At 41.4% G+C, this 25,978-nt stretch overlaps 1 protein-coding gene and 1 long non-coding RNA gene across 7 annotated transcripts in view; one reads left to right on the top strand and one right to left on the bottom strand.

Annotated features, from left to right (window-relative positions):
- PCDH15 (protocadherin related 15) overlaps positions 1-7,468 on the top strand; it is a 669,788-nt gene extending 662,320 nt beyond the window's left edge. For 2 of the 4 annotated variants that reach the window (XM_052677551.1, XM_052677553.1), the window contains one exon: positions 4,893-7,468. In XM_052677551.1, the coding sequence (XP_052533511.1) occupies positions 4,893-5,444 (552 nt within the window). In that variant the 3' untranslated portion in view covers positions 5,445-7,468. Of the gene's footprint in view, positions 1-416; positions 1,992-4,892 lie in introns of all 4 variants that reach the window. The other 2 variants (XM_052677550.1, XM_052677555.1) reach the window with 2 other exon arrangements.
- A 12,658-nt stretch (positions 7,469-20,126) lies between these two features.
- On the bottom strand, positions 20,127-24,339 carry LOC128077949 (uncharacterized). 3 transcript variants are annotated; one of them, XR_008205222.1, is made up of 4 exons: positions 24,266-24,339; positions 23,978-24,061; positions 20,650-20,899; positions 20,127-20,384 (listed from the first exon to the last, which is right to left on the bottom strand). It is a non-coding gene; the product is annotated as an uncharacterized LOC128077949 (long non-coding RNA). The 3 variants fall into 3 exon arrangements; XR_008205221.1 differs by having other exon boundaries at positions 24,188-24,287; XR_008205220.1 differs by lacking the exon at positions 24,266-24,339 and having other exon boundaries at positions 23,978-24,179.
- Positions 24,340-25,978: the final 1,639 nt, after the last annotated feature.

A 25,978-nucleotide genomic window follows, 5' to 3' on the forward strand; every position in this document is an offset into this window, starting at 1 on the left:
CAGTGAGAAAATCAGTCACCTAAATTAATTTAACATAGAGTTCACAACTGAATGTAAAGAAAATTTAAAATGTCAGTAGCAGCCAGAAGAAAGGAGATTAAATTGTTCACTTTTTTATTTAATATTCATAATTACTAGATTTTTAATCCATCACATGGGTTTTAATTAAATGAGAAGTGATAACATTTATGAGCCAGTCTTTTTCTGTTTTGCAAGGCAAGGTAGTTGTGATTTTGCAGCCTCTTCTGAAAGTTAAACTTTCCCCACAACTTCGGTGAGAAGCTATTTAAAACACATTAGTTTTGGTGCTGGAAATAAGTGTTGCATTTGTTCCTGATGATTTACTTTTGGGGGTACAAGTTTTCATAGTAACTATCTTTCCAATTTTAATCAAGTTCCATTTTCGTAATTTGCAGGGGATGAGTCAAAGCAGAGGTCCTTCAAGCAGAGGTATAAGCCAGAGAGCAGGGGCTCAAATAGAAGGTAGACCTTTAGATGGTGGGATGGATCTAAGGCATGGCTCTGGAAGAGCATATAGAACCAGCCAGGGAAGGAGAAAACTAAAAGCGGTGATGCATTTAAGTCGTGTAGCAGTCAGTGCTCACAAACCAGTAGGAAGAAGTGAGTCTGCTCGTGCTCCATGGAAGAAAGCAAAGATATTCCCAATGATTCTGCAAAAAGTGAAAGGCACTAGGAAAGATTCCAGTTATGCCAAGTTGATGTCAGCTCGCCAGGCAGATGGTGAGAAAAGCATGATTATCAGGGGAAGCTACTTCCAGAAATCTACAGATGACAGACCTTCAATGAGAAAGCTAAATCATGTGTTAAAACGCATTAGTGTCTCCAGAAAATTTCAAGAACCTACTAGCAAAGATGCAGTGCAATCAGGAGGAAAAGAAGAGGAAGAAAGAGAAGAAGCAAAGTCAGGAGTTTCAATAAGTATCACAGCAGAGAGTGAACATGAGGAAAGTGATTATGAAAAGAAGAAGAAGAAGAGAAGAAAATACAGTTCAGATGAGTCGTCTGCAAAGAGTAGTAGCTCTGGGTCAGAGTCAGAAGATAAAGACTATCTGACAGTAACTCTGGACCAAGATGAAGCCACTGAAAGTACCGTGGACTCTGATGAGGAATCTGGGCATGATATTGGGGATTCCGATGAAGGCTCTGGATCCAGCTCCAGCATTGAATCAGAGGAGGACTCTTCTGAAGAGGACAGTGATGAGGAAGAGTCTGATAGCGATGAAGATGATAGCCTTTCACAGAGCTCCTCTACACAAAGTTCATTCAGCAAATCAGGAACCAGTGACTCCAGCAGTAGAAGAAGTACTGGAAGGTCAAGTACAAAAAGTATGGGAAGTAGCTCTCGTGGCAGAGCAAAGCGATCCAGCCAGAAATCAGTCAGTTCGAACACATCAGGTACAAGCTACAGGAAGACATCAGGATCCAGTTACAAGAGCAAAACCTCCTCTGCCAGCCTTGAAATAGAAGACACGATAGAAGAGGTTTCAGAAGAAGATGAGCAAGCAGATATGGAGCACGTCAGTGCAAGTGCTGATAAGACAACAGATAACACAAAGAATAAGACAGTTTCTAAAACATCTGCAAATGCAAGAAGTGCTAAAAATGCTGCTAAGGAAGAAGATAAGAGAAGAAAATCAGGTGTTAACAGTGGGGATAATGGGGATGAAAGTGCAGAAGAGGTTGATACAGATGCTAGTGACAAGAAGGAAGCTGTCAATAAGAATGGAAGTGAAATCAGTGTTAATTCCAAAGGTACTGGGGGGATAAAAAGCACAGCTAGTGCCACTTCTGGCAAGACTACTACTTCCCCTGATACTGAGACTCAGAGTTCTGACATCAACATGAAAAGAAAAAAGATAAAAAAGGGATCCCAAGAGCAAAGTCAGTCTCAATCAGATGACACCCTTGACACTGCTGTTACAGAATCTGAGACTGCTGGTGATTTTACATCCTTTTAAAAAGGAACAACAGTAGGTGGACATTTTGCAAGAAGGAGTGATCTTGTTTGCTGTGCCTTCTGTGTGGTCTTTCCTAAACATGTACCTGACTAGAGATAGCCAAATTGAAAAACACAAAGCTTATTGTTTCAGCTTTTCAATCTTATATGCCTTAAGGACAGACCTCTGGACTACCAAACTAATATAATCCTTCTGAAAGACTATTCACATATACATGGTGGTGGATGCAGAAAGATTAATTTTCATCTAGCAGTGGCAGGACAGAGTATTTCTCTGCCAATTTAAATCATATAGCATCATGTTAAATCTTACATTTAATCATTTTAGCAGTATGCATATAGTGATGCCAAGCTATGTTACATTTTGCATTAACTGTGATGGATAGCTTCATGAACCTAACGGCACAAACCTGTTAAGGGCTCTGTGCTCATACAGGTTTCATGTGTGTCACACAGTGGCACTCTGAGGAAGGAAAAGTTGCAAAACGTTGAAGAACAAGAGACTTAGATGTCATATATTTACATTTTCCTACCATAAAAGTATTTGCTAAACTTCACAAGCTCTCAGCTGTAAACCTCACCCTGTCTCCAGGGTGGAAATTGAAATTGCAGCAAAGCAGGATTTCCAGAACTGCTGAGTATTACTAGCAGCACTGGGATTAAACTGTTTCTAACTGTTTCTGGGTTGTGAGGTTCAAGTATCAGTGATGCAAAAGGCAGAAGTCTAGAGGTAGGTGTACAAAGTGAACTTGGACTGAAAAGGAAATGAGTTATACTTCCAAACTTCTGCCCTTCCATTTTGTTAGTGTTTTGTTCTAATTAAACAACAACAACAACAAAAATCTGTTTAAAAGTTTGAGAAGCATAATGGCAAACTATTGCTGAAGGTGATCAGTAACTGTCACCTGTGTTCAGTATTTTGGTATTTATCTTTCAAAATTCACTAATCTGCAGTATTTAGTGCCATTCAGTAGGGAAATCTTATGGCACTTTCAGCAACACACTTCTGCCTAGAATCGCGATCACATCAGAACACGATTACATTAGAGGGATTTCTGTTGGTTACAACTGAAAGGGGCCTTTGAGTTCTCAAAAAGGAAATTACACCTGCTGCATAGTGTACTCCTTCATGGTGCTCCATCCGTTCTGACAGCGAAGCATGAAAGCTTTGCATACACACAAGCTATCTACAGTTCATCTGCTTTGTATCAAAACCCACAGAGCTGTTTTTCAACCATTTATCCTGATAAGTAATTAAAAAAAAATAATTAAAGCATCGAGCCAGTAACGGATTAGCCTTTTGTCTACTTTTAAGATAGTACAACTTCTGGCATATTCAGCAAAGCTCTGCCAAGAAGTCCCTGTTAGAGAGAACTGAGAACATTTGAATTTTAGTGACACTTTGTTACTTGGGTATGATACTTGAGCAATAAATTGTGATAGCAGCTCTTCAGCTTTGGAGTTGAACTCACTTGAGGTGTGACCTAGATTTATGATTGCTCACTTTCTTGTATTCCTATGCAGCACGAAGTCAGGCTGCACATGGTATTTGCATGTAGATCCCATTTAAACTAGTCCTTTCATCCACTGGCATTTACCCGTGTTAAGAAAATTATACATCTTTATCAGAAACAAATTAATACACGTAGAAGTAGTTTCTGTGAAGTATAACTTTTCAAAAGCTCAAGAATTCTCACTCTTTTGTACCTCGCATGATTTTCTTTCTCTAAAAACTGGCTTTTCTTACGTGCATGTGTATGTGTTGATGTGGGACTCCATCATGATGGTATCTGCTGCCTTAGTGAAACAACAGTGTTTTCGTTAGTAATTCCACAGTAGTAGCTTGTTTTAGTGTGTTCCTAGGAGACACTTAGAATTAGTAATGGGATTTTTTCATTGCTATTAGCACAAAGTCTCTGCAACATGGAAATTTTTTGCTTTAGCTCTTTAAAAATGTATTTATGTTTTATAGAAATCTGAAGTCTCTTTTCTCCACCTTCCATTTAATAGCAAATCATTCCCATTGATTCTTCTAGATTGGAACTGGCACAAAGCCTTACATCAATCTTTCTCCAGTGAGCCAATTTTGCTAGAACTGTGCCTGACAATTTCCCTTGCGGTGGTCCTGAGATCTTACTGTCCTTTACATGGTGTTGCATACAGAATAGACTCCTTTGATGCTACTTCTGCACTGAATCTACCATTTAGTAATGCCGTGAAGGAAAACTTCCAAGACCTTCCCAAGCATTTACCCCTTAGTACACTATTTTAATAAAAGTATCACCCAATTTCTAAGTGGCTTTGGATTTCAGTTAGAAAGGGACACCAGTTGTTTTTCATGTCTCTTTGTAAGTCAAACACATTGCTTTGTTGAAATACGACTGGTTTACTAATACCGATATACAGAAATCTGCTCTCAAAGCAATGTCTTTGTATCCAGAGTTCTGAAAAGAAGATGCACTTTGACTTAATGGCAACAGAGCTGAATGCATCTTTAGAACTCACCCCTCCACTCCTCCCTTGAAGTTTTTACACTTTTATACCTTTTATAGCTTATTTTATGCCATCTGTGTGACGTGATGCTGTTCACAAGTTGAGTTCATTCTTATAACTTTCATAGAATCATAGAATCACAAGATTGGAAACGACCTGTAAGATCATCTGGTCCAACCATTGAGTTGGTCTAGACTTTCAAGTACAAGGAATTGTTTGTGTGTTCAAGTTTATCAGGCATATATGACAGTGGTATGCAGTGGTAGTCAGAAGAGTTAGAATGTACAGTATGAAAGGAGTGGTACAGATCAAAATTTCCCGTGAAATGTCTAGATAACAGATGAGATAGATTGGAAATAGGACAAAAAGCTGTAAGAAATCATACTGAGATTTAATCATGTTTCCATTTACTGTCTAACAGTGGGCCAGAAAGAAAAGGATCAAGTTGGTAGTTGACCCAGAGTATGAGACCAGCTCTACTGGAGAAGACAGCGCTCCTGATTCCAGCCAGAGGAATCGTCTTAATAACCCCAATATTCAAAACAACGTCAATGGTAACATCTACATTGCACAGAATGGCTCTGTTGTCAGAACCCGTCGTGTTTGCCTTGCTAATAATTTAAAAGTGACATCTCCAGTGAGGCTGGGGAAACAATTCAAGAAACTGGACAAGCTTGCAGTGACACACGAGGAGAATGTCCCACTGAACACACTGTCAAAGGGACCATCTTCTAGTGATAAAGTGAACACAAGACCTTGTAGTGTCTCATTTGCTTCCTCTATAGGGGCTGAAAACATAGTAACGAAGCCAGGGGGCTCCAAAATGAAAAGCACAGAAGAGCAAGAATCTGTTGTTGATAATGAGGACGTAAAAGAGCCCTTGGAGTCTCACAGTGAACACACACAGTCAGATGAAGAGGAACTCTGGATGGGCCCTTGGAATAACCTTCACATACCAATGACAAAACTGTGATTTTCTTTTTTTTTTTTTTCTAATTTTAATTTTTACTTCAGTTTATAATAAACTGCACTTTTTATTGTCACTGAAGAAAATGTATGAAATTTGTATCGTGCACATATGTTGTATACTACGAATGACATGCTTTAAAGTTTAAAAACAAAATTTGCACTCACATTTGTACCAATTAATTGTCCTCCCCAACAACTATTTTGCCAGGCTCACATTTCACTAAACAATACTTCATTTAAGTTAATTAGTTTTTTTATCTTGATTTATTGTTTAATAAATGGTAAACTACTAATATATGCACAGCAACATTTGGTTAACTTTTCAGACAGTCCTATACATGCCTAGCTTGTTTCTCCTGTATTGGTACTTGTGGCTATACTGTTCAGATTTGGAAAGTGTCTATTTATGTTCAAGATTTACATCCAGAGCTCTTGATTTTGAGCTCAGAGGAATAAATTAAAAATAAATCCATGAAAGTCAATGGAGCAAATCCTCGGCTGGTTAAATCTGAGAAACAGTACCAAAGTCAATAGCGATATGGCCAGTTTATGCAAGCAGAGAATCTCACTCCACACTGAAGTAGCAAACTTACAGAACAGAGGAATTAGTATTATAAGAGTACAGCGTATTTAAGCAGAACTGAGAAACAGTTGATTAAGTACAGTAAAAATTGTAAAGGAGAAGGAAATGTGTAGCAATTAATCTTATTCAGAGCTACCTGTCCGTGATTTATTCATTTTCTTTTGTGAATTAGCTCATTCCGATTTTCTTCTCTAGTCAATTTTTTATCTTTTCATCTCTTCCCACATCAGTTATGTTTTCTTCTTTTTACAGTCTTTTAGCTCCAGTTTTTATGATCCATCAATAATTGTCATCCTATGGCTATATTCCTCTGAAATAAACCAGGATGATATAGGACTCTATGAGACAGAAAGAGGTGTAAAAAGTAATTAATAGGGAGGGGATAGATAGATTTTCAAGCCCAGGTAGCTGCTGGGTTAAACGGTTCAAACTCCATTTCACTCAAACATAAACCTGCTTTAAGATAAATGGATCATGGTGAAGGGGATACAAAGTGAACATTTTCCAAGGCTAATATGTCTAAATGCAGCTGGGAAGGGCAAAAACTGACAGAAGACTCAGAATTGTTTCAAAATCTTTGAAGTATGCATTAGTTGTGAAATACATTATATAAAATGCTGGCAGCTGCTTTTAACTTCTGCTTGTAACTTGAAGTAGTGAATGTGTCATTTTACACCTTCAGCAGGGAGCAGTGAGATACTGTTGTTAACAATTACCAAGTAGTAGCTAAAAAGCATTAGCAATACAGACCAAACTGTTCTTCTCCAATGAGATATGAAGGAAAAAAAGAAAAGCAAGTATATATTCACACGAGAAAAGTGTCCTGTTACGTTATACCAACTTCTTCTTCAGGATGAGATCAAACTAGCTGTGAGAACAATACCAATTACCTCTTGAAAGATTGGAAGAGTCAACTGATAAATGCGTGCAATTAATGAGGAAAAGACTGGCATCATCCTTCTTTTCCTGCCCGTATGGTTAAGTTTTACCTCAAGATCTGGATGACGATCGTTGTTGGTTCTTCTCTGGTAGTAAATGGACTTGTGCTACTGTGATTTTGTTTTGTTTTCCCCTTGCACAGGTTCTGCTACAGGAAACTTTCAGTGTTTGTCTTTAGAGGCTGTTCGCATGTTATGCTAATGTAAATGTGACATTTCTGTCAAATACCTCCTTTTCAACTTGAGGTTTCTGACCAAATATTTTGAGTGACAATACTTGTTTTTAGGCATGAGAAACGCAACATAGCTTTCCATGCGAGAAACAAAAAGGTCGGGTATTTCTTTCTCCTAAATCTTTTACCTTGGCATATTTGGACTTGATACCTAACAAAAAAAAAATCTATTTGGAGTTTAGCTGGAGTCTGAACATACAGACAAGAATGATGGAAGAAGAAGAATCTATTCTTTGAAATAACTAGTAAAATATTCTATTTTAATCCTGTTTAAGATACTGTATTTATTTCACTACGCCATTTCTACTGCAAGATCTGTCAGTTGGTTTTTACTGATTACACTGACGCAATCATGAGATTTTTAGAGAAATGCCATCTCCTGGCTCACAGTTCTACCAACTTTAGTGCTGTGAAGGATTGGCATGCCAAATTCAGGTGGCAAGCAGTACCGTGCACACTTACCAAGCACAAAACCTGTTGACAGCTCCTCCTCTCTGTTCAAGTGCTTGTGCCTTTTCCTACAATGCAAAGAGCGTAAGAAATTTTACTGTTTTCAGTAATGGACGTGGTTTTAAAACCTGACTTACATTTTAGCTGTACTTGTAATGACTCCCTCTGATTTGAATACTGGTAGGAAAGAGAGGGCTTCAAGAAATGCTTTTGCAAGCATAGAAAAATCCAGGAGTGTATTTCTTTTTTCCAGATTTTTCTTTTATGGGGATGCAAGTCTGTAAAAGAATACAGATCCTAGATTGTGAGCAGTGGGTGCCAGAACCGGGAGCAATAGCAATACAGGTGGACAGTGTGAAAAAGATTATCTGCACTTTCTTATGGGAAGTTTTGTGTTAGCGTAGCTTGGTTGGATACAATAAGTAGAACAGAATATCTCAGTCTTGTGGTACAATTTACAGCTTTTTAACCAGCAAATTTGCAGAGTTGGTGGTGCAAGGCACAAGCACTTTCCCCTGGGTGGCAGAGCTGCTCAATGGCTGACCAATCAAGGTGATACTCATTGCTCTTGACACTGATTTAATTTACATGATCCTCCAAGCAGGTGCTAACAGTTTTGTGGCTTCTTATGGCTTGTGCTATGTGTTGCATATTTAAAAAGGGTTCAAATGACCAACTTGGCAGCTGCAGAAGGGTAGTGCAGTACCCAGTGTGAGGCAGAACAATGTCTGTCCAGAGAAAAAGAGAAACCAGGTATTTTTTTCTAAGTGAGTAAAACACAGAAGAGATGGAAAATTGTTTGTTTGGTTGGTTATTTTAAAACATTGTGAGAACACCAATAACTTACAGAAATCTCAGCTGCCACAGAAAAAAAGCATGGTAGGATCCAGGTATTTCGAGGCAGGCACTACTATGAAGGGCACTCCACAAAGTGTCACACACTCATCATAACAGGTTGGTATCCAAAGGCATCTCTACCAGTTCAAAGCTGCAGTGGTTCTAGTTTCTTACAGCAACCATCTAGTGCCTGTTTTTGTGTGATCTCAGTGACTGGAAAGTTTGCCTCTCAATGTCAGTTTTTACTCAAACTGTTACAAATAAGTATATTTTGCAGCCCTTGGATGGTGATGAATGCTTTTTACCTTTAAGATTTAGTTACAGTTCAGCTGAAAATGGAAATAGAAACCTGAATGCTTTCTCTGTTTTGTGCCTATGCACATGTACATAGAAATAGCTACAAATAAAAATGGCAGCAGCTCCCTCGTGCACACACCTGTATGCTGACCCTTCAAATGGTGACTTTTAAGTTAGCACTGACTGCCTCACTGTTTACAGTCTGAGAACTACTTGCATTTGTTACAAATATTGATAATACCACATAGCAGTTTATCAAATGAATTTTGAAGGCAGCTTCTTCTTGAAAGCCCATCAGATGAGCACTGAGGAATACTATTGTTTTCTTTATTACTGGAAGAAGAATGTTTCATTAATGTCACTGTTTGGATTCAGAGCACTAAACCCAGGTGATGAAACGATAAAGCTGTCACACAGACCTAAATCAATAACCTAGCAGCCACACGAGTAGAATCAGGTAATTCACTTGTAACCAAAGCTGTCAAGGTGGTATCAGCCCTGACAGACAAAAGTTTATCTTTCTGGCACTTCATTGGTCTTTACTGACACAGGATGAAGCGGCAATGTTCCTTTCCTGAGCCACCTGACATGAGAAGTGCCAACCCTGCAAACTTGGTATGCCGTTAAGCAAAAGCTGCCTGCAGTGCTACCCCGATACCTGCAGTGTGTTGCAGCATCCCAAGGGGTGTCTGCTTCTCCCCGCACGGTTGCTGTAGAAACATATAGGTGGCCATGGCATTCAGAAATTGGCTACCTTTTGGCTGTCATTAAGGAGCCAGCACAAGTTGAGCAGGCATGGGGAGCCAGTGCTGGAGTCCAGAAGTGGATGTAGGATCCTCATCTCGTTTGTGCAGAGGACCACAGGAGTTTAATTTATATGCCTGTAACCTGGCAAAGAGCAGCAGTTTCCAGAGAGTACTTGGGGAATCACGTAGGTCCACTGGGGCACTATGGACAGAAACAAGACCCTTGGCATTAGTCAACTTTGTACAGTGAAGGTTTTAAATCATTCTTGATTTTGAGGAGGTCCCAGTTCTTCACGTGGAAGAGAAATTACAGCTCTGGACAGGGTGCCCTTGTATGGAGTGGATAATGGCTGGCAGGTGGTGTGGGCTTTTCTCAAAAATGTGTTTGAGGAAGGGACAGTATCTACAAAGCAGCCCTTTTGCTGCTTTTGAAAGAGTAAGGACAAGATGCTTTGTTAAAAATGACTTCACTCTCAAGCTCTCTGGAAATGCCCAAAGAATGTAGAGAAATAATAATCTTGTTAGGAAACAGGTAGAATTGGCCACTGTTCCTGCCCACAACTTAAGATTTCATTCTCCATTCTCAGAGAACTGTCGATGGGGTACTTTCCAAAGATAGATGGAAGGGCAAACAAGGGCTTCTCTCATTGTAGCAGTTATCAAGAACTTTGCAAGGGTCTCTTCCCAGGGAAAACATTCCTGGCAGCCCTGTAAATGCCACAGACATAATCTCAAATTTTGGAGGAGATGTCAGGAGAGTTTAAGGAGCCTTTGTATGGTTAATACAACCAAGCTGCGTTGTGTATCAGCATTACTCCACTTGAGATTTAGTGGCTCATCAATGAAATAGATAGTTAGTCCCGTGCAGCAGTTAGATGTGTAGTACGAGTGCATCATCTCTGGCTGCTCACAGATTTTCATTCCTTCTCTTTTGAGGCACACGGCGCCTCCTATTAACAGATGAACACTTAAATATATGTGATAGCCAGTTTCCAATTCAGAGGGCAGTGAAGTTGGGCACCCTGCAGCCAGGTGGTTCATAGAAGTGCTCTACACAGTGCATCAAATGGCCACCAGTCGTGTACGTTGAAGCTGATGGTATTTAACTTGGGCAAGGACTATGCCTGACATCTCGTATGCAATTCATTTGGGAATATGTTACAGTTTGGCAGATTTCTGTGTTTCTGTGGAGCCAATGGCAAGGTCTATGTGGTAAAACCAGTGGCTCCCAGCTGTGCCCTACTGCAGCTTAGCTTTGGTCCATTGTGCAGTATTGCACTGTTTTTTGGGGGGAGAGAAAAAAAAGTGACATAACTATGGAGTTTACTGTTCCTGTGGCAAACACTGCTACTCGCCAAGGCAGCAGAATTTAGGGAAACTACTCTGTCACAATTACTTTTAGAATCTGAAGGGAATTTCTCATTTCCTCGACATGAGTGACTCAAGGAAATTATATTAAGGTCATTACTTAATCTGATTAATTTTTCACAGGTAGGCAGATTATTATTTTTTAATGTATTACATTTTAGAAATCAGACTCAGTGTTTCTCTAACAGCATTCACAAACGGCTGTTTTGTTCTAACTTGTTGTCTCAGAAATACTAGTAAGCAGCTGTTTAAATGGAAAACAAGAATTTTAAACATTGAAAAGATGAAGCAGGGCCTGCTCTGATTTGCTGCTACAAAAAGCTATCGCACAATGCGAAGAGGGATTTAACAAAATGGTAAATGCTGATTAATTACTGTTGTTCAAATCAGAAACACAAAGTGTAAGAAAGCAATAAACTACCACAGATAATACCACTGTCAGACCAAGTAAGAATAGTAAATATTTATGTCTCTCCCATCAGCTTAATTTACTGGTACATGTTCTTCCTTCGCAGACTGAAAATGCTGCATAGTTAGCACTATGAATATGCATAAATAGATGAAGTATAAGAATGTGAATTCTGAGTAGGTATTAGGGCACACAGTGGCCTGTAAGAACAATGAAAGGCTGTCACAATGTAATCAAACACTGATAGGATTAAGTAAGTCCAGTAAGCTAGAAGCACAGTAAGGAACATAAGTAATGCTCCTAGATCTGACATTCAGAAGCTCTGCATGACTCAGCCACTGGCTCCTTCATTTCCTTAAAATCATTAAGCAAGGATGGGAGGGACAGAGAAATACCCAGTCTAGCATGGTGGCTCACAGCCACGCTGGGAAGTGTGCTGCCCCAGCTAATTATCCTGTTTAAATGACAAAATACAGTCACTTTTATTCTGGACTCGTAACACAACTCTGCCCTTGTTTGCTTAGTGGAGATTTGCTCTCTCTCCGTGCACATATGAACGCGTGGCTGTACACACGTGTGCACACCGTCCATCCTTCCTTCTCCAACTACAAATGTATAGATGAGACACAGGCTATTGCATGCACTAGACGTTCCTGTCAAAACAAGCTACTGACCAAAGAAAGAAGTGTAAATAAAAAAAAGAAAATCTGTTTATAAAGTGTAATTTATCTTCAAGGGGGAAAGGGGAGGGAGATACAGAAGAATGATGAAATGCACAGCACTACGCAGTACCATGACTGCCAGATCCTGGCAGGTCATAGAGCTTAGTGTTCTGTGCATTAGGATGGCTTTGCAGCAGCAATAGCTTTGTGGCAGTGGTGTTCATAAAGCCAAAAGTAAAGTCACAGTGATTTCAGCAGCTGTTCTGTGATTATGACACCACTTTCCAGTCTTCCTAATAATCTGTTCTCTCAAGCTTATGAAGATACAGTCAATAAAGGAAAAAAAGTATGAAAGGAAAACATGGCAAAACTTCTGAGATTTAAAAGCAAGGTAACAGGCTGTAAGAACAGTGAAACTTCCCATGTGCTCCAATTGCAGGATGCATCACATGGATTTTTTATGCTTTCCTCCCAGCATCCATTCACATGGTGTGTTAAATGGAAAATCAGATTAGGGCAATATTTGCTTTTTCGTGGGGGGTGCACAAAGGAATTAATCCTATGCTGTGATATACATTCCTCAGAGTGCTCTAACCTTCCTAGAAAATGCTATTATAATTTGGGGGCAATAGAATCCAGTAAGACAGAAGCTGTAATTGCAGTCCTGCTAAGGTACATTTACTTTTCTAACACGTAAGTATCCAACCCTACTGCAGCTGGGTGCCACCAAGTATAAAACTGTGGCTGCTAGAGGTGGATGGGTGTATTTTCTGTAAATCTGGTAAGCGCAGGTGGGGTCTAACTTGCCTGTTTAAATCAAACCATCACCCAGAAATCAAATCTTAACAAATCAGAGGACTGTGCAATCACCAACCAAATGAAGTTTAAGAAAAGCATGCGCCACATTCTGCTCTTAAGATGAGGCAACCCTGGATGTACAGACCGGGGGACAGAAAACTGGAGTCCCATAGAAAAGGATCTGGGGGTTCTGGCTGATGGTGAGTTGAACATGAGCCAGTGGTGTGCCCTGACAGCCAGCAGGGCCAAACACCCCTTAGGGCTGTGCCAGGCCCAGCACAGCCCCTGGGAGAGGAAAGGGATTGTCCTGCTCTGCTCTGCATGGTTCAGCCACACCTCAAGCACTGAGTGCAGGTTTCGGCTTCACAGTATCAGAAGGACGTAAAGTTATCAGAGAGCATCTGGAGGAGAGGATGGAGAAGGATCTAGAGGGCAAAGCATGTGTGAGAAGCAACTGAGCTCCATGGGTCTGTTGGGTGCAGAGCAGAGGGGCTGAGGTGTTGTAGCAGCCTACAGCTTACTCTCAAGAGGAGCAGGCTTATGCTGATCTCTGCTCTCTGGTGACAGCAACAGAACCCAAGAGAACAGTGTGCAGCAGGGGAGAGTCAGGCTGGCTGTTAGGAGAAGGTTCTGCACCAGAGGGTGGTGGACATGGCCCTGAGATGCCAGAGCTCAAGGTGCATTTGGACAGTGCTGTCAGACTTATGGTTGGATTTTGGTTGGTCCTGTCACAAGTCAGAGTCCCCACCAATGAGACATTCTGTGATTCAATTCCATCAACTTCTATTCAGTACGCTTAGCATGACGTGGTGGGATGATTACAGCAGCTGAAGGACAGACTTTTTCCATAACCCTAGCCAAGAGAAGCATCCAAGCAGAAGCTGCCCACTAAGCTTTAGTCTTGCCTTATGATACCCAATTATTTCACCCATTTTGTTTACTGCTACACAATGGGGTTTGCTCTGATTTGTGAGAACTGTCACATGACCCCAGCAGCTCTATCTGTGGTTGTACTGAGATGTTCACAGTTCAGTATCTTCCCATTAGCCTTTGGATTACTTTTGTTCTAGATGCATTTCCTTGCTTTTATCTCTGCTAAAACTCACCTCCCTTTTTCTGCCCACTCCTTCAGTTCTGTGATGTTTCTCTGAGCTATCTTGCGTCAGTGGCATCATTTTACCCCTTAGCACTGTCATTGCTTTCTTTTGCCATACAGCAGATGGTGGGTATTCTGTGCTGTTGCTGTTGGTGATAGTAGCATTTGGAAAGTGCAATATGATTGAGACACATCTATCAGCAATTATGCAAGAGGTCTTTAATCCCTCTCAGCTTTTCTTGGAAAAGCTATATTTAAATTTAAAAGGATTGGCCAGGCAGCTAGTTTTTGGGAGCTCTTCTAGTCAAATATATTCCTGTGCAGTTGCACAAAGGAAAATCTGTTCCTTAAACTGAGGGGTAAAAACCTGAGGCAATGAAAGGTATGAAGATCAGAAATCTTATTCTTCTACTGATAACTTCAAGTGAGATAAGGAATATAATGAATAGTAGGAATGTGTATGCTATGAAGTAGTTGGATTTTTTTTTTTTCTTTTTAAACACAATGTAGCTAAAAGTTCTGAGCAAGCTGTTCTGCAGAAAGCCCTACTCTTACAAAGACTAATGGGTTTAGCCCATTAACTTATTGATTTGAAAACTAGAGGTAATGGAGTCCTTCGTTTCCTACAGTACCCAATAAGAAATGCTGCAGACTTCATTAATTTTTTCCCAAGGGAATATAATAACTTGTTTTACAGTTTTGCTTAATAGCACTTCTAGAACCTTTCTAGCTGAATCCAGAGAAAAAAGCATTAGATTTGAAATCGAAATATAATAACTTGGCCTCCACAAACCTCTTTCCATCTTCATAGTGGGACCTCTTGGAGGTTTTTCCCAGCCTTCATGATTCTCTGATTCCTGTACCTGAGCTCCAGAATCCCACTATCACCTTCCCAACAGACATTTGACAACTGGGTCTAACAACTGCCATGCACAAATGAGAGATTTTGGAATTGGGATGGATTTTTATTGATGTTATTAGTGAGAGGGCAGGCACACCTAATGCCTGTGCAGAATCAACGGTCCCACGATAAAGGGCTGCCCTGTGTTCTGGGGTGAGAAAAGAGCAGGTTTCCATGGACAGCTGCCAAGGGCAGTCACCAGCTCTGCAGGAAGGACCCTGTGGAGGATGTCCCTCTGCAGCAGGACCAGGATGAAGACGACAAGCTGCAGCAGGCCCAAGAACAGCAGAAACCTCCTGAGCAACAGAAGAAGGTTCACTCAGAGCCGGGGGCACATTTGTCTCAGCACTTTCCAACCAGCCCCAGCAAACAGCCCATGGACCTGTGCCATATAGGAAGCAACCCAATCTGTCGTACAGAGCTGCCAGAATCCCCACCCCAGCTGCTCTCTCCACCCAGGACACTGAGAAATACTGAAGGTTTTCATCCCCACAAAGTCAAAAGCTGCCTGATTGTCTCTGGACCCCCGGGCAGCTCACCACAGCCAGGTCGAGTGGACGTCGCTGTGCTGCCATCTGTTCATCCTAGAGGACAGGACAAAGCAGGGACACGTGTTGGGGTGTGTGAAGGTTTGGGCATCAGAAGCCTTCCTTTGTCCCCACACACAGAAGGAGGCCCATATGCCCTGCTGTGGCCCTGAAGTGACTCTTCCCTCCCCAAGGCCACAGCGAGGCTTTCTGTCTTACCAGTTGCACAGACAGAGTCTCGTGCAGGGAAGTAATGCCTTCTTCCCTGCGTGTCACCATCCTGCTGCTAGAGACACTGGGAGTTTGGTGTGTGAGAAGAGGCCTCAGCCGGCACCAGGACCTCTTCCCCCCCAAGGTGGCCACAGGGACCCGAGGCAGCTGCTCGGCCTCTGCTGGAGCTGGGACGGGCAGCTCTTGGTGCCAGCTCTGCACAGGCCTGGCCTTCCCGAGCTCCAGCCAGCGGCACAGATGTCTTCTGATGTTCTCTTGTGCCTTTTGGAGGTTCTTCATCTCCACCTCCACCTCCTCCCTCAGTGCCTGGACAAGGAAAGGGTCCACTCTAAAGCCCAACCCATGCCTGCTTGCAGGGAGCTTTCCAAGAAACACAACGCTGTCCATTCTCTCCCTCCAGCCCTCCGTATTTTGCGGATTTTGGCTTTCTCTCTGACAGTGTCTGCCAGCTCCACCGACCTCTTCTTACACTGCAGGGCACTTGGGATGAGTTACGTGGGTGCTGGATGAGTAAGGGCATTCCCAGCCCATCGCCAGGGCACGGCAAGGCCAGGCCAGAGCAGGGCATTGAGCCCTGCCGAACCCTTGCTCTGTGGCCCAGCAGCTCTGCCCTGCAGGATTTCTGTAGGAGGCTCACACACCTCGATCAGCTCCTGCAGCAGCACAGCTGACAGAGTGTTGTCTTCCACCAGCGATTCTGTGAGAATCCTTCGTTTTTTTGCCTTGACACTTGCTTCCTGAGTTATTTCTTGTGATAAGACTATGACTGATCTATTGAGGAGTCAAGTGATGGGTGCTACTGTGTGACAATCAACATCACTTTGGGGACAATTGTAAGCACCTTCCTCCAGAGCTGCTTGCTTCCGGAAAGGGTGCTCAGTCAGGAGTGTTTGCTGGTGGAAGATCTGGCCTGCCAGCATGGTTTGGGAAAATTGGGGAATGATACCATCGTGTCCTGTGAAAGACATGGGCATCCCTGCTCCCTCTTATCTGCTGGCAGGGCCCGGAAGAAGGGAACAAAGGAGTTTCTGCTGAGATCCCAGAGCCAGAAGCTGCCAGTCCAAGGAGAGTTGACTCAATCACTTTGTATTTGAGCTGTCTCTCCAAGGAGAGCTGACTCTACCACTTTGGACTTATAAATAAGTTGGTACTACCATTGAAAAGTGGCAATCATCGCTGTGGTCACAGTCATTGTCAACAGAACAACAATGCCAGACGATCCAACACTACTGAAGGTCAATGACAAAACTAGGAACCACGCTGGATCCATGGTGGTGACTACCTCCCTCTTGCTTCCTATAAAGAATCCTTTCTTCTTCTTTCCTATCTTTTCTATCCCCCTCCTTCCCTTCCCCATTACCCCAATTCATAATAGTGTCCATCCCCCCCTTCCCCATCTTCCTGATTAAGATTTGTAATAAACTGCTCGGACCAACATTTGAACCGCTGTTTCTTAATCTTATGCCAGCTATACAGATATCAAAGAACCTCCTCTCCCTCCTATAAACTGAAGCAAGACAGATTCCCAGATATGCTCCTCCACCATGGCTTCACCTGCAACACATCAGAAGGCAGAGTGGTGTGAGGGGTATGGCCGTGGGCACTGCCCAGCCCACCATTGCACACGAGAGCTCATGCGTGCTCCTTTCTGACTGTGCTTCAGCACACCGGGCGTCCCATGTGCAGCCATGGCCACTGCCACGAGTGCCAGACGGGTGCAGCTGCCAGCCCACAGACACGAGGCACGGCCTCACCCGCCCCTCAGCATGCACGGGCACGCTCTCTCAGACACAACATGGCCATGCACAGATACAGCAAGAAGGGGAGGCGAGGCCTGGCACCAGGCGAGCTTCAGGACTGTCGCAGTCACAGACGGATTCCAAACGGTCCTCGACCATGCTGTGAGCTGGGAGGGCGCTGGGGCAGTTCTGCCTTCAGTCTACTCTCCCAGTCTCATCCATCTTCTCACAGTGCCATTGCTCAGCACCAACTGCTCTCTCTGCCCAGGGAACAGCGCTTCTGCTACTTTGCAGGGTGGTTATGCCACCATGTGCTCACTGTGACACGTGTCACATAGTCCATGGAGAAGGGGCTGCTCGGCTAGTGGTGCAGAAATGAAGGAACAGAGCTCTGGAAGGCCTCAGGTAAGCAGGGATCTCCTGAGAGATAGCCTTAGTTCCACTGCTGACCCTTCCACGAGGGCTTTGAAAGGCTGGATCCTGGCTCTGCCCCTTGCAGTCATTCAGGTGTACTGCTTGCACCTGGGCTCCCCTGGGTTGGCGCTGCCTTCCCTCCAGCTGCTCAGTCACTGCTTCCAGCTGTGACTCAGGATTTCCACTACAACTTCTCTACTTCTTTCGCTTGTGCTGCAACTAACTTTTTTCATCTATTGTCATTCATAACTGAAGTCTGGAAAAGAAATATTAAAGAGCAAGTCTCAATCTTATGATAGTTACATCTGCCATGAGATATGAATGTTCTTATCCCTTTGTATTTTGCACATTGACTCACAAAACATTTGAATTGCTGTTCTCTGGTACAGATTTAAAAACCCTTGGCTCTGGGATTTTGCTAATATTTTGAAGACTTTTAACAAGAATTATGGCAGTTGAGCAATACAGTTTTGTCACTAAAAAAATTCTAATTAGAATGATAACGTCTCTTATTTGTCTAAAGTTTAAAGTAATTGCAAGGTCACTTAGTTACATTTGAATCCTCAATTAATTCTTAGTTTCATGTTCGGTGCCACCTTGGTAACTTTCGCTATAAACCCACAGCCTCCCACTGTGTGTGATTTCACAATAACAGAATTTCAATTAAGTAGATGCTCAGGATTTCTTTTGCATCTTCACGAAGAAAGGCACGGTAGATACAACTTCGGTTATTAATTTTCCTTGTTATATGTGCTTTCTAAAAGATAAAAGGAATGGGGTTTTTGATTTTAATCCTTTTTTTTTTTTTTTTTTTTTTTTTTTTTTTTTTTTTTTTTTTTTTTAAATCCCATCATCTGGAATAAACTGTAAACACTGACAATTTTTACAACACACTATGTCTAAGGTACAAAGGGAGGTATGCAGCCACAAGATATTGAGCTTTCACTGTAGCTGAGCATTACTGAGCAAACTATGCTGAAACGTGCACGGTAGCAGAAACTATAATTTGTTCTCGTTATTCTTCTGGTAGTTTATATTTCTCTAAGGCTCATGCTGATTAGCGTACCTCTTCCCTTCTTCCCAGCACTCCCCTTCCTTGCTGCCCAGACCCCATCCTAATGCCCATGTCTGTATTATCTCACACTTTATCAGCACATTCCACCTACCATCATTTCTTTTCTCCTGTTCCACATGCACTGCAGTGGAAATGCCAATATCCAGCCCTTGTAGTTCCATGGGTTCTTTCAATCCTAGGCTGTAAGTAAAAGTCACTATGGGTTGTCAGTTTGTTTTGTGTATATGTGTCTTTGTTTACTTTTGTGGCTTCTATCTAGTGTCTCAGCAAAGTCTCCTAACTATTCCTCTATTAAGAAAAATTGATAGGCTACACAGAACATGATGTAAAACCAGAGATGTGAAGGAGCCAGAACAGCAGTGGAATATGAACATAAATTGATACCTGTTAATGAATTTTATAGATTAACAGCATCTGTGGGCTAAAAGCCTAAAATGGTCTCTGCATATTCAGCTGCAGAAATTATTTACTCATCTCCACCCCCCCCCCACCCCCCCCACTCACCTTTCTCTGTGGAATTCTTTTTGCCCTACAAAATTTTAGAAGAGTCCCCCTTGTGGTATATGCCTTAAAAGCAACATTTGGAAATATCTATGATTTCATCTGGTCTGTTTTTTTGTTTGTTTGTTTGTTTTTTTCCCCTCTAGCCTGAATGTTAAACGTATAGCTTATTAAATCAGAAGCATAATTCATGGTGTGTGTGCTGACTTTCTCTAGCAGAGTTCTGCAAACATCTGAGATGGCAGCAATTAAAACAGTAAGACAGGTCATTCTTTCAGTTAATTCTGCTCTAAATTCACAACTTGCGAACTGAGTGCTTCACCACAGATTCTGCAAAATGTACTGTGAGAGTAGAGGGTAAGAAAGCTGTGAAGGAGACATTTTGCAGGATTTTTCTCAAGCTTGAGAAGCTGAATAAGAGAATCAAGTTAGCACGACAGTGCATCTAGAAAGAACAAAGCTGTTGGCTGTGCCTGTCAACACTGATCTTGCCTCTTAGCCTTCTGGGAAAAGATACAGCATCTCTTCACCTGACCACTTCCGCTTTCCTTCCCTTTTACATCGTACTCAAATTCTACTGAAGTTGTTTGTACATTTCAGTAGACACACCTGAGCACTGCATGGGATAGTTTGCAGATCCACACATTATCTTGTGTTATTAATCTGATAACGTGTTTTCTCCCTTACACCTCCATTGTTGGGTGTGTTAACAATTTCGTTCACTAGTGAGCTGTTCAGACAGCTCACATTAGACAGCTGTGCTTTGTGTGCTACCCTGTCTCCCTTGCAAGGTAGGGGCTTTGTTTGGTAATGTATGTGATCTAACTCTGCCAGGTCATTCCACCTGTAGAACAAGTGTGATTAGATCACATTAAACTCCAGATAGCAAAGAATAGATTTTATTACATGCTTTTGAGGTTGAGTTAGTGTTCAATCTGTCTTACGTACAAATAGAAAGTATTCCTTTCTCCTTTGTGAACTCACATATTTTTCCTCCAATTGCAGCAGCTGTTTCTTCCTTGACCATTTGTTTTCTGTGCATAGCAGAGGATGAAATAATCTAGGGGCTCAATACCCTGCATTTTGATGCAGCAGCATCTCTGAGTAAAGCCTGTTTGACATCATAGCTTTTTCCTGCACTGTGGTAGAGGAAAAAAACAAACAAACAAAAAAAAACCACGAGACCCAACCTATACAGGAATTCTTCACTTTTAAGAACAGTTTTTAAAAGGAGTGTCCTTTCCATTAAGCTAAGGGTATTCATCCACTCCAGACACACTGTGGTTGCATTGTTCCAGTTTGTTACCTATGAGGTTACTGCGGTTGAGGGCTGGGTGAAGTAACTCATCAGCTTACTTAAAGCTGAGACCTGAGGATGGAAGTAAACTAAAACGTGCAGCTTACCTTAAAAACTAAATTGCACAGCTTCTTGTTCTGCAGCTGTTTGATTCTGGAAGCAGATAACCTCACTAAGCTGTTTCCTTGTTTTTTGGTGAGGTTCCCTGGCTAGGATTCGCATAGGAAAAAGCTTCATCTTGGAGCTGGTGCCTGGAGACTGAACCCAAAGGCAGCTCAGGATCTCATTTGGTGACTGCTTTCAAGCATTACATAACAGAAGGGAGACTCCTGACTCCTGTCACTGTGAGCCCACTGTCTTTCAAGGGAAGGAAGGAGAAATAAGTTTTTATACAGTTGTTTGGGCATTCAGAGGGAAACTGAGGATGCCTGTGGAGCTATCTTGAGCTCATCTGCCAGAATTGGTGCCAAAATGCCAGAGAACAGACGAGTGAGGGGGTTATTTTTTTGTTCAGTTCAGAAGTCTCTTAATGCCCAGAGTTTGAAGGGTGCACAGGTTACCCCCAGCATGTGTTGCAGGGTTTGTTTTAGTGCAGTCTGAGCAGGGCCCAGAAGATGTCAGCATAGGACAGCAGTATATTAGGCAACAGCCTCAATGCCCCTTAAAAACAAGGAGGAGTGATAGATCCATGCAACAAGCAGCTTGGGCAATCTCCAGAGATTCTATTGTTGGTTTTGCATTTAATTTTTAAATTAATTATTATTATTAAAATTTGTTTTAATAATCATGTGAACAGTAGTGTGAGCAGTGTCAGAAAAACTAAAATGTGGCAGTAGTTGCAATGCTCATTTTGGGGGAAAATTTTTTTTTAGTAAAGATCAGAAATATCTATTCCAGAATGCTAAGTGACTTTCAAGACCAAAAACAAAGGCTATTTTTGCATAGTCACAAAAGAAGTCATGGGAAAAACCTCATTTTTGTCCATAAAAGGAGCGGTCAGATGGTCAAAATGAGTGGGCTTATTCAAAACAAGCAGCGTCTTACTCGTTTTTGCATTGCTCTGAGGTTGTTCCTCTCACTTCCTCTTCCCTGTTGTAAGTTTAACAAGTTTCTCATTTTTACTAGGAAGTCGGAGTCACTTTTTTAACAAAATAATGCTGTATAAATAAATAAAGCAACTTTTCTTTTGCAAAAGCAGCATATAAAAAATGATGCAAATAAACATAGCTGTGATGTGTCAAAGCAATCCACTTGGGACTGACAAAGGCATCCACGTTAAGCTTTCCAAATTCTGCAGCTGTACACTCAGATGTATTTTAGTTGCTTTCCCTTACTTAAGGCTTGAGTCTTTGTTCTGGTCTACTGAGAGGTCTGGGCATAGAACTCATCCAATATGTAGCCTTGTGAAAATTGACATGCATGTGCATGGCAGCTTTGAGCAGGTTTTGCCACTTATTTCCATAGAAAAATCTCAATTTCTATCATATTTACAAATTACAGTTTACAAATTACTTGCAAAGAGTAATAAGATTTTGATCATAGTAATGGGATATGCTAACTTATCTAAAATATAAGGAGTAGGTTTCAGATGCCTATAACAATCTCAGATTCACCCATTCAAACTGTCACAGCACTTCAGTTGTGGCAGAAAAGATTTACATTTACTCGTGCTGTGATCTCTAAGTTCCCCTCAACACAGTATATCCATGCTTTGCAGGCTCTCAGAAAAGCAGTCTGCCTTTGATGCTGGATGAGTTGGGCTCTTAAAACTCCCCACTCATCCACCTCATTTCTCTGGGCCAGCACTTCCCTCTGGGTCACATTTTGACATGACCTGATTTTTGAATATATATTTTTGCCCATGCTGTCTGAATAAAAACACATCTCAGGGGAAGCTTCTCTATATATAGGACAGCTCCAAAAAAAAGGACTTTTTTTCCTGACGGTTAAAGGATCTGACAACATCAGACAGGTTGACTGCTAGGCTTCAGTTTGTACATGTGAGGTGGGAGGACAATTGCTGAATAATATGTATTTTGTAAATGAACAAAGTTGTGAGCTTTTTTTCAGGCTCAGTCCTCTTATATCTTGCATTTGCTTATTTGAAACCTTGAATTAGAAGCTGAATGTAACAGGTGAGAAGTACAGTAACTCAACCACACAAAGTGCCTTCTACAAACAACTGCCAAATCAGTCATTCTAACTATCTGGCTTTTGAAACCATTCTCTGATAATGCCTGCTTTACAGTTCAGCTTTACTGTACTGTAATTCTGACTCCTGCTTTTTGCTCGTGTATTTTCATTGTGTGCTGTCAACATTACCACTGACTCACAGGGTAATTAGTAACCGTCTTCCTCCCCTTTTTTCTGTACCTAAGGTAACACTAGATGGCAGTGATGTACATGAAGAAAGAGAACAGACTCAGCATCAGGTTATGTAGAGGAGTTGATTGTTATTTACTTAAATAACAATTAATTTCTCCCTTTTATTAAGAGAATCTTATATTGGCTAAGAAAATACAGAAAATAAGAAACATTAAAATAAGATTAGCCCACAGAGATTTAAATTAAGCACAAAAGGTGTGTAAATGAGATGTGTGTTTGAGAACGGCACAGCTACCACATCCAGGACTGGTTATATTTTGAACACTGCTAGAATCAAAGAAATGAAGGAAAGCTGTACTTTAAGAACTGGATACTGATGTCTAATGGTGCAGTGGAAGAGTGCATGCACACTCCCTTGTATTACTCCATACTTCAGTTTTAGGCAAAATTTAAAAATGTTTTCCACACACCTCCTCCCTAGTTCAGACAGCTCAAATGTCTCTCCCTGACCTTATCCTAGAATTGTTTCAGAGCACTTACTTCCTGTGATCCTTTGGCTTTTCCAGCCTTGTGTATTACTCCTAGCTGCCTTCCCTTTCCTAACAAAGGAATCAGCTTTGGTAGGCAGACAGCTGGAGCTATCAGCTGGGCTGCTTACTGGGGAGGGCCCTCTTGGCCACTCTGCTGAAGGATGGTAATGAAGAAGAGTGATAGCAGAGTCAATTCCACCAAGAACAACAACAGTGGGGATGTTCCTTTCTGCAGGAGAGTGTAGTATAAAAAGCTAAAATTCCTCTGTACAAGACCAAAGCAGCATGAAAAATTTGCATGGCAAGTGAAACCTGACAAATGTCAGCGCCTCCTACCCTCTTCTTTCTTCTGGTGTGCTACAGTGACCTAGCTTTCATAAACCATACAGTTTAACAAGCATAACCTCAGTATAATTTGTACATTTGTTTTAAGTACAAACTGCAATGCACCTCCACCTCCTGGTCTATTGCCCTGTGTAGGGATAGGCTAGTGATAGCAGATACAGTTGCTTTAAACTAGTTATGGATTATCCAAGAAAGGTAGCAGTCACAATCTGGAAACAAAGAAGGAATCACTTACCTATTTCCAAGGATCAGGGCTCGCCAAACACTCCAAAAGAACGGGAACCTCTGATTAGAAGTGCTTCTCCTGATGCTGCCAACCCTGAAATGAGATTTTGGAGAGGTTGTAGTCAGCCCTGGAAGCAATACACCTGTGTGATCCTGGCTTCACCCCTTCACCAGATGTTCAACCACTAGTTCAGGCCACGACCTTATAGTTCCCACACACCCTACTATCCATATGCTATGAAGACCAACTCACAAATGCCATGAATTTTTTCCTTAGCAGTTATTAGATAGCAACAACCTTTCACAAGAAAGGATAGAAAAGCTTATTGTATACAGGAATCAGGTGCCAAGCCCCTCATTAAGTGTTGCTGTGTCTGCTCTACTGGTTCTATTGCACACAGCTATGCTGTTTGCACATAAGAATGTGGCTTGGAGTGCCCTGCTGCTGAGAGGAATCATCTTTTACAAAGATAAGCACAAGTGAGGAGACCTCATACTTACACACTTTATTATTTTTTTAAAGTACTTTTTTTATAAAAGTAATTGTCTCTCCATTATTGGGATGAACATCTTGTTTTAGCCTGCCAGATTCCTAATCCCTCTGCTGCAACAACACTCAACACAATTCTGTTGTACTGTGTGGCCTGTCTGCACAAATTTAGACTGCTTGATTTAAAGCCTATTTGAAATTCAGTATTTCTTATGGAAATAGTGGGTCTTGGAGAAGATAAGTCTAAATCTTCCTATTTTTTTCCCCAGATCTTGACAATGTTCAGTGGAACTTTCTGTCTTTACTTAAAAGTAACTGCAGGCCAACCCCAGATCTTCCAAATGAACATGTTGCTGTCAATACATTTTGTAGCATTTTCTTTCTTAAGGCCTTTCTTACGCTCAATTTGGGTATTCAAAAAGTCATATATGGATAGGGGGCTATGCAGTCAGGGTGACATTTAAAATGTAAATGTTTACCATATAGTTTGACCTGCTCTTGTCTTAGCTATGCTGTTATTGGCTACTCTGACTAGATATTTTTGTTTTACCCTGTTCAAATAGTATCTTTGTACATGAACTTTATTAATTCCAATTTTAGATTAAGAATCTTGTCAATAAGTTGATTTCTGTGAGGAACATACTGATACTATCTAGGGAAAATATTTTAGACAAGTGACGGATTTAAATTGTATTTCCTAGGTTCATAAGTAGATTCAAATTTAAAGGAAACCTTTAAGTGACAAGAACTGATTTCTGTAAATTTTATCATGCTGGTGAAATTCTGGAGGAGTAGGTAGAAATCAGTATTTAAAAGCTGAAAAGACTAATAGGTGTGATTATAGGCAGGTGCTTGACACCGAACCCAAAGCTGGATGCTGGAAAGATGTTCCAGATGCAATTAGTGAAAGAATTAAAGGAATATAGTTTACACTAATCAAGAGCATTTTGTGAAAAACAATTATGGGGAAGCAAATATGAAATCTATTCTAACAAGGTTAGAAGTTTAATCATTGCAATTAACTTTAGGTAGTGGGGCTGCAAAATCGTTTGAAGCACTTAAAGAGCCATGGAAAAGGACATAGGGTGGTGTTTAAATCAAGACTGGTCTGTTTAGGAGCTGGAATATACAGTTCAAACACACGTCAGTTTTGGATGTTGGGGAGAGAAGCCCTGAGACCTCCAGTCTTGGTGAGCCACAGCCTGTTCTGCCCTTCACATCTCAAGTGAGCTGAGTATATAGAAAAGTATATAGAATTAAAAATGCTGATTCTGAATTGTTTGGCACTTTTGAGGAAAGCACATGCGTGGAGAAAAGAACTGGACTGGAGACAAAACAAGAGGGTCCTAAGTGAGAAAAGCATAAAGATTTCTCCTTTTGTAGTATCACTGTGGATGAGGAATAAAAAATGCACAGGAATTCTAGTGCAGATGAGGAGAGGCTTCTGTTCAACTATCCTAACCCACAGGTGACATTGCACTAGAAATAAATACCAGGCTCTGGCTTGTCAGCAGGACTTTG

This window comes from Tympanuchus pallidicinctus, unplaced genomic scaffold, assembly GCF_026119805.1.
Source record: "Tympanuchus pallidicinctus isolate F22 unplaced genomic scaffold, pur_lepc_1.0 scaffold16, whole genome shotgun sequence".
Taxonomy (NCBI): Eukaryota; Metazoa; Chordata; class Aves; order Galliformes; family Phasianidae; genus Tympanuchus; species Tympanuchus pallidicinctus.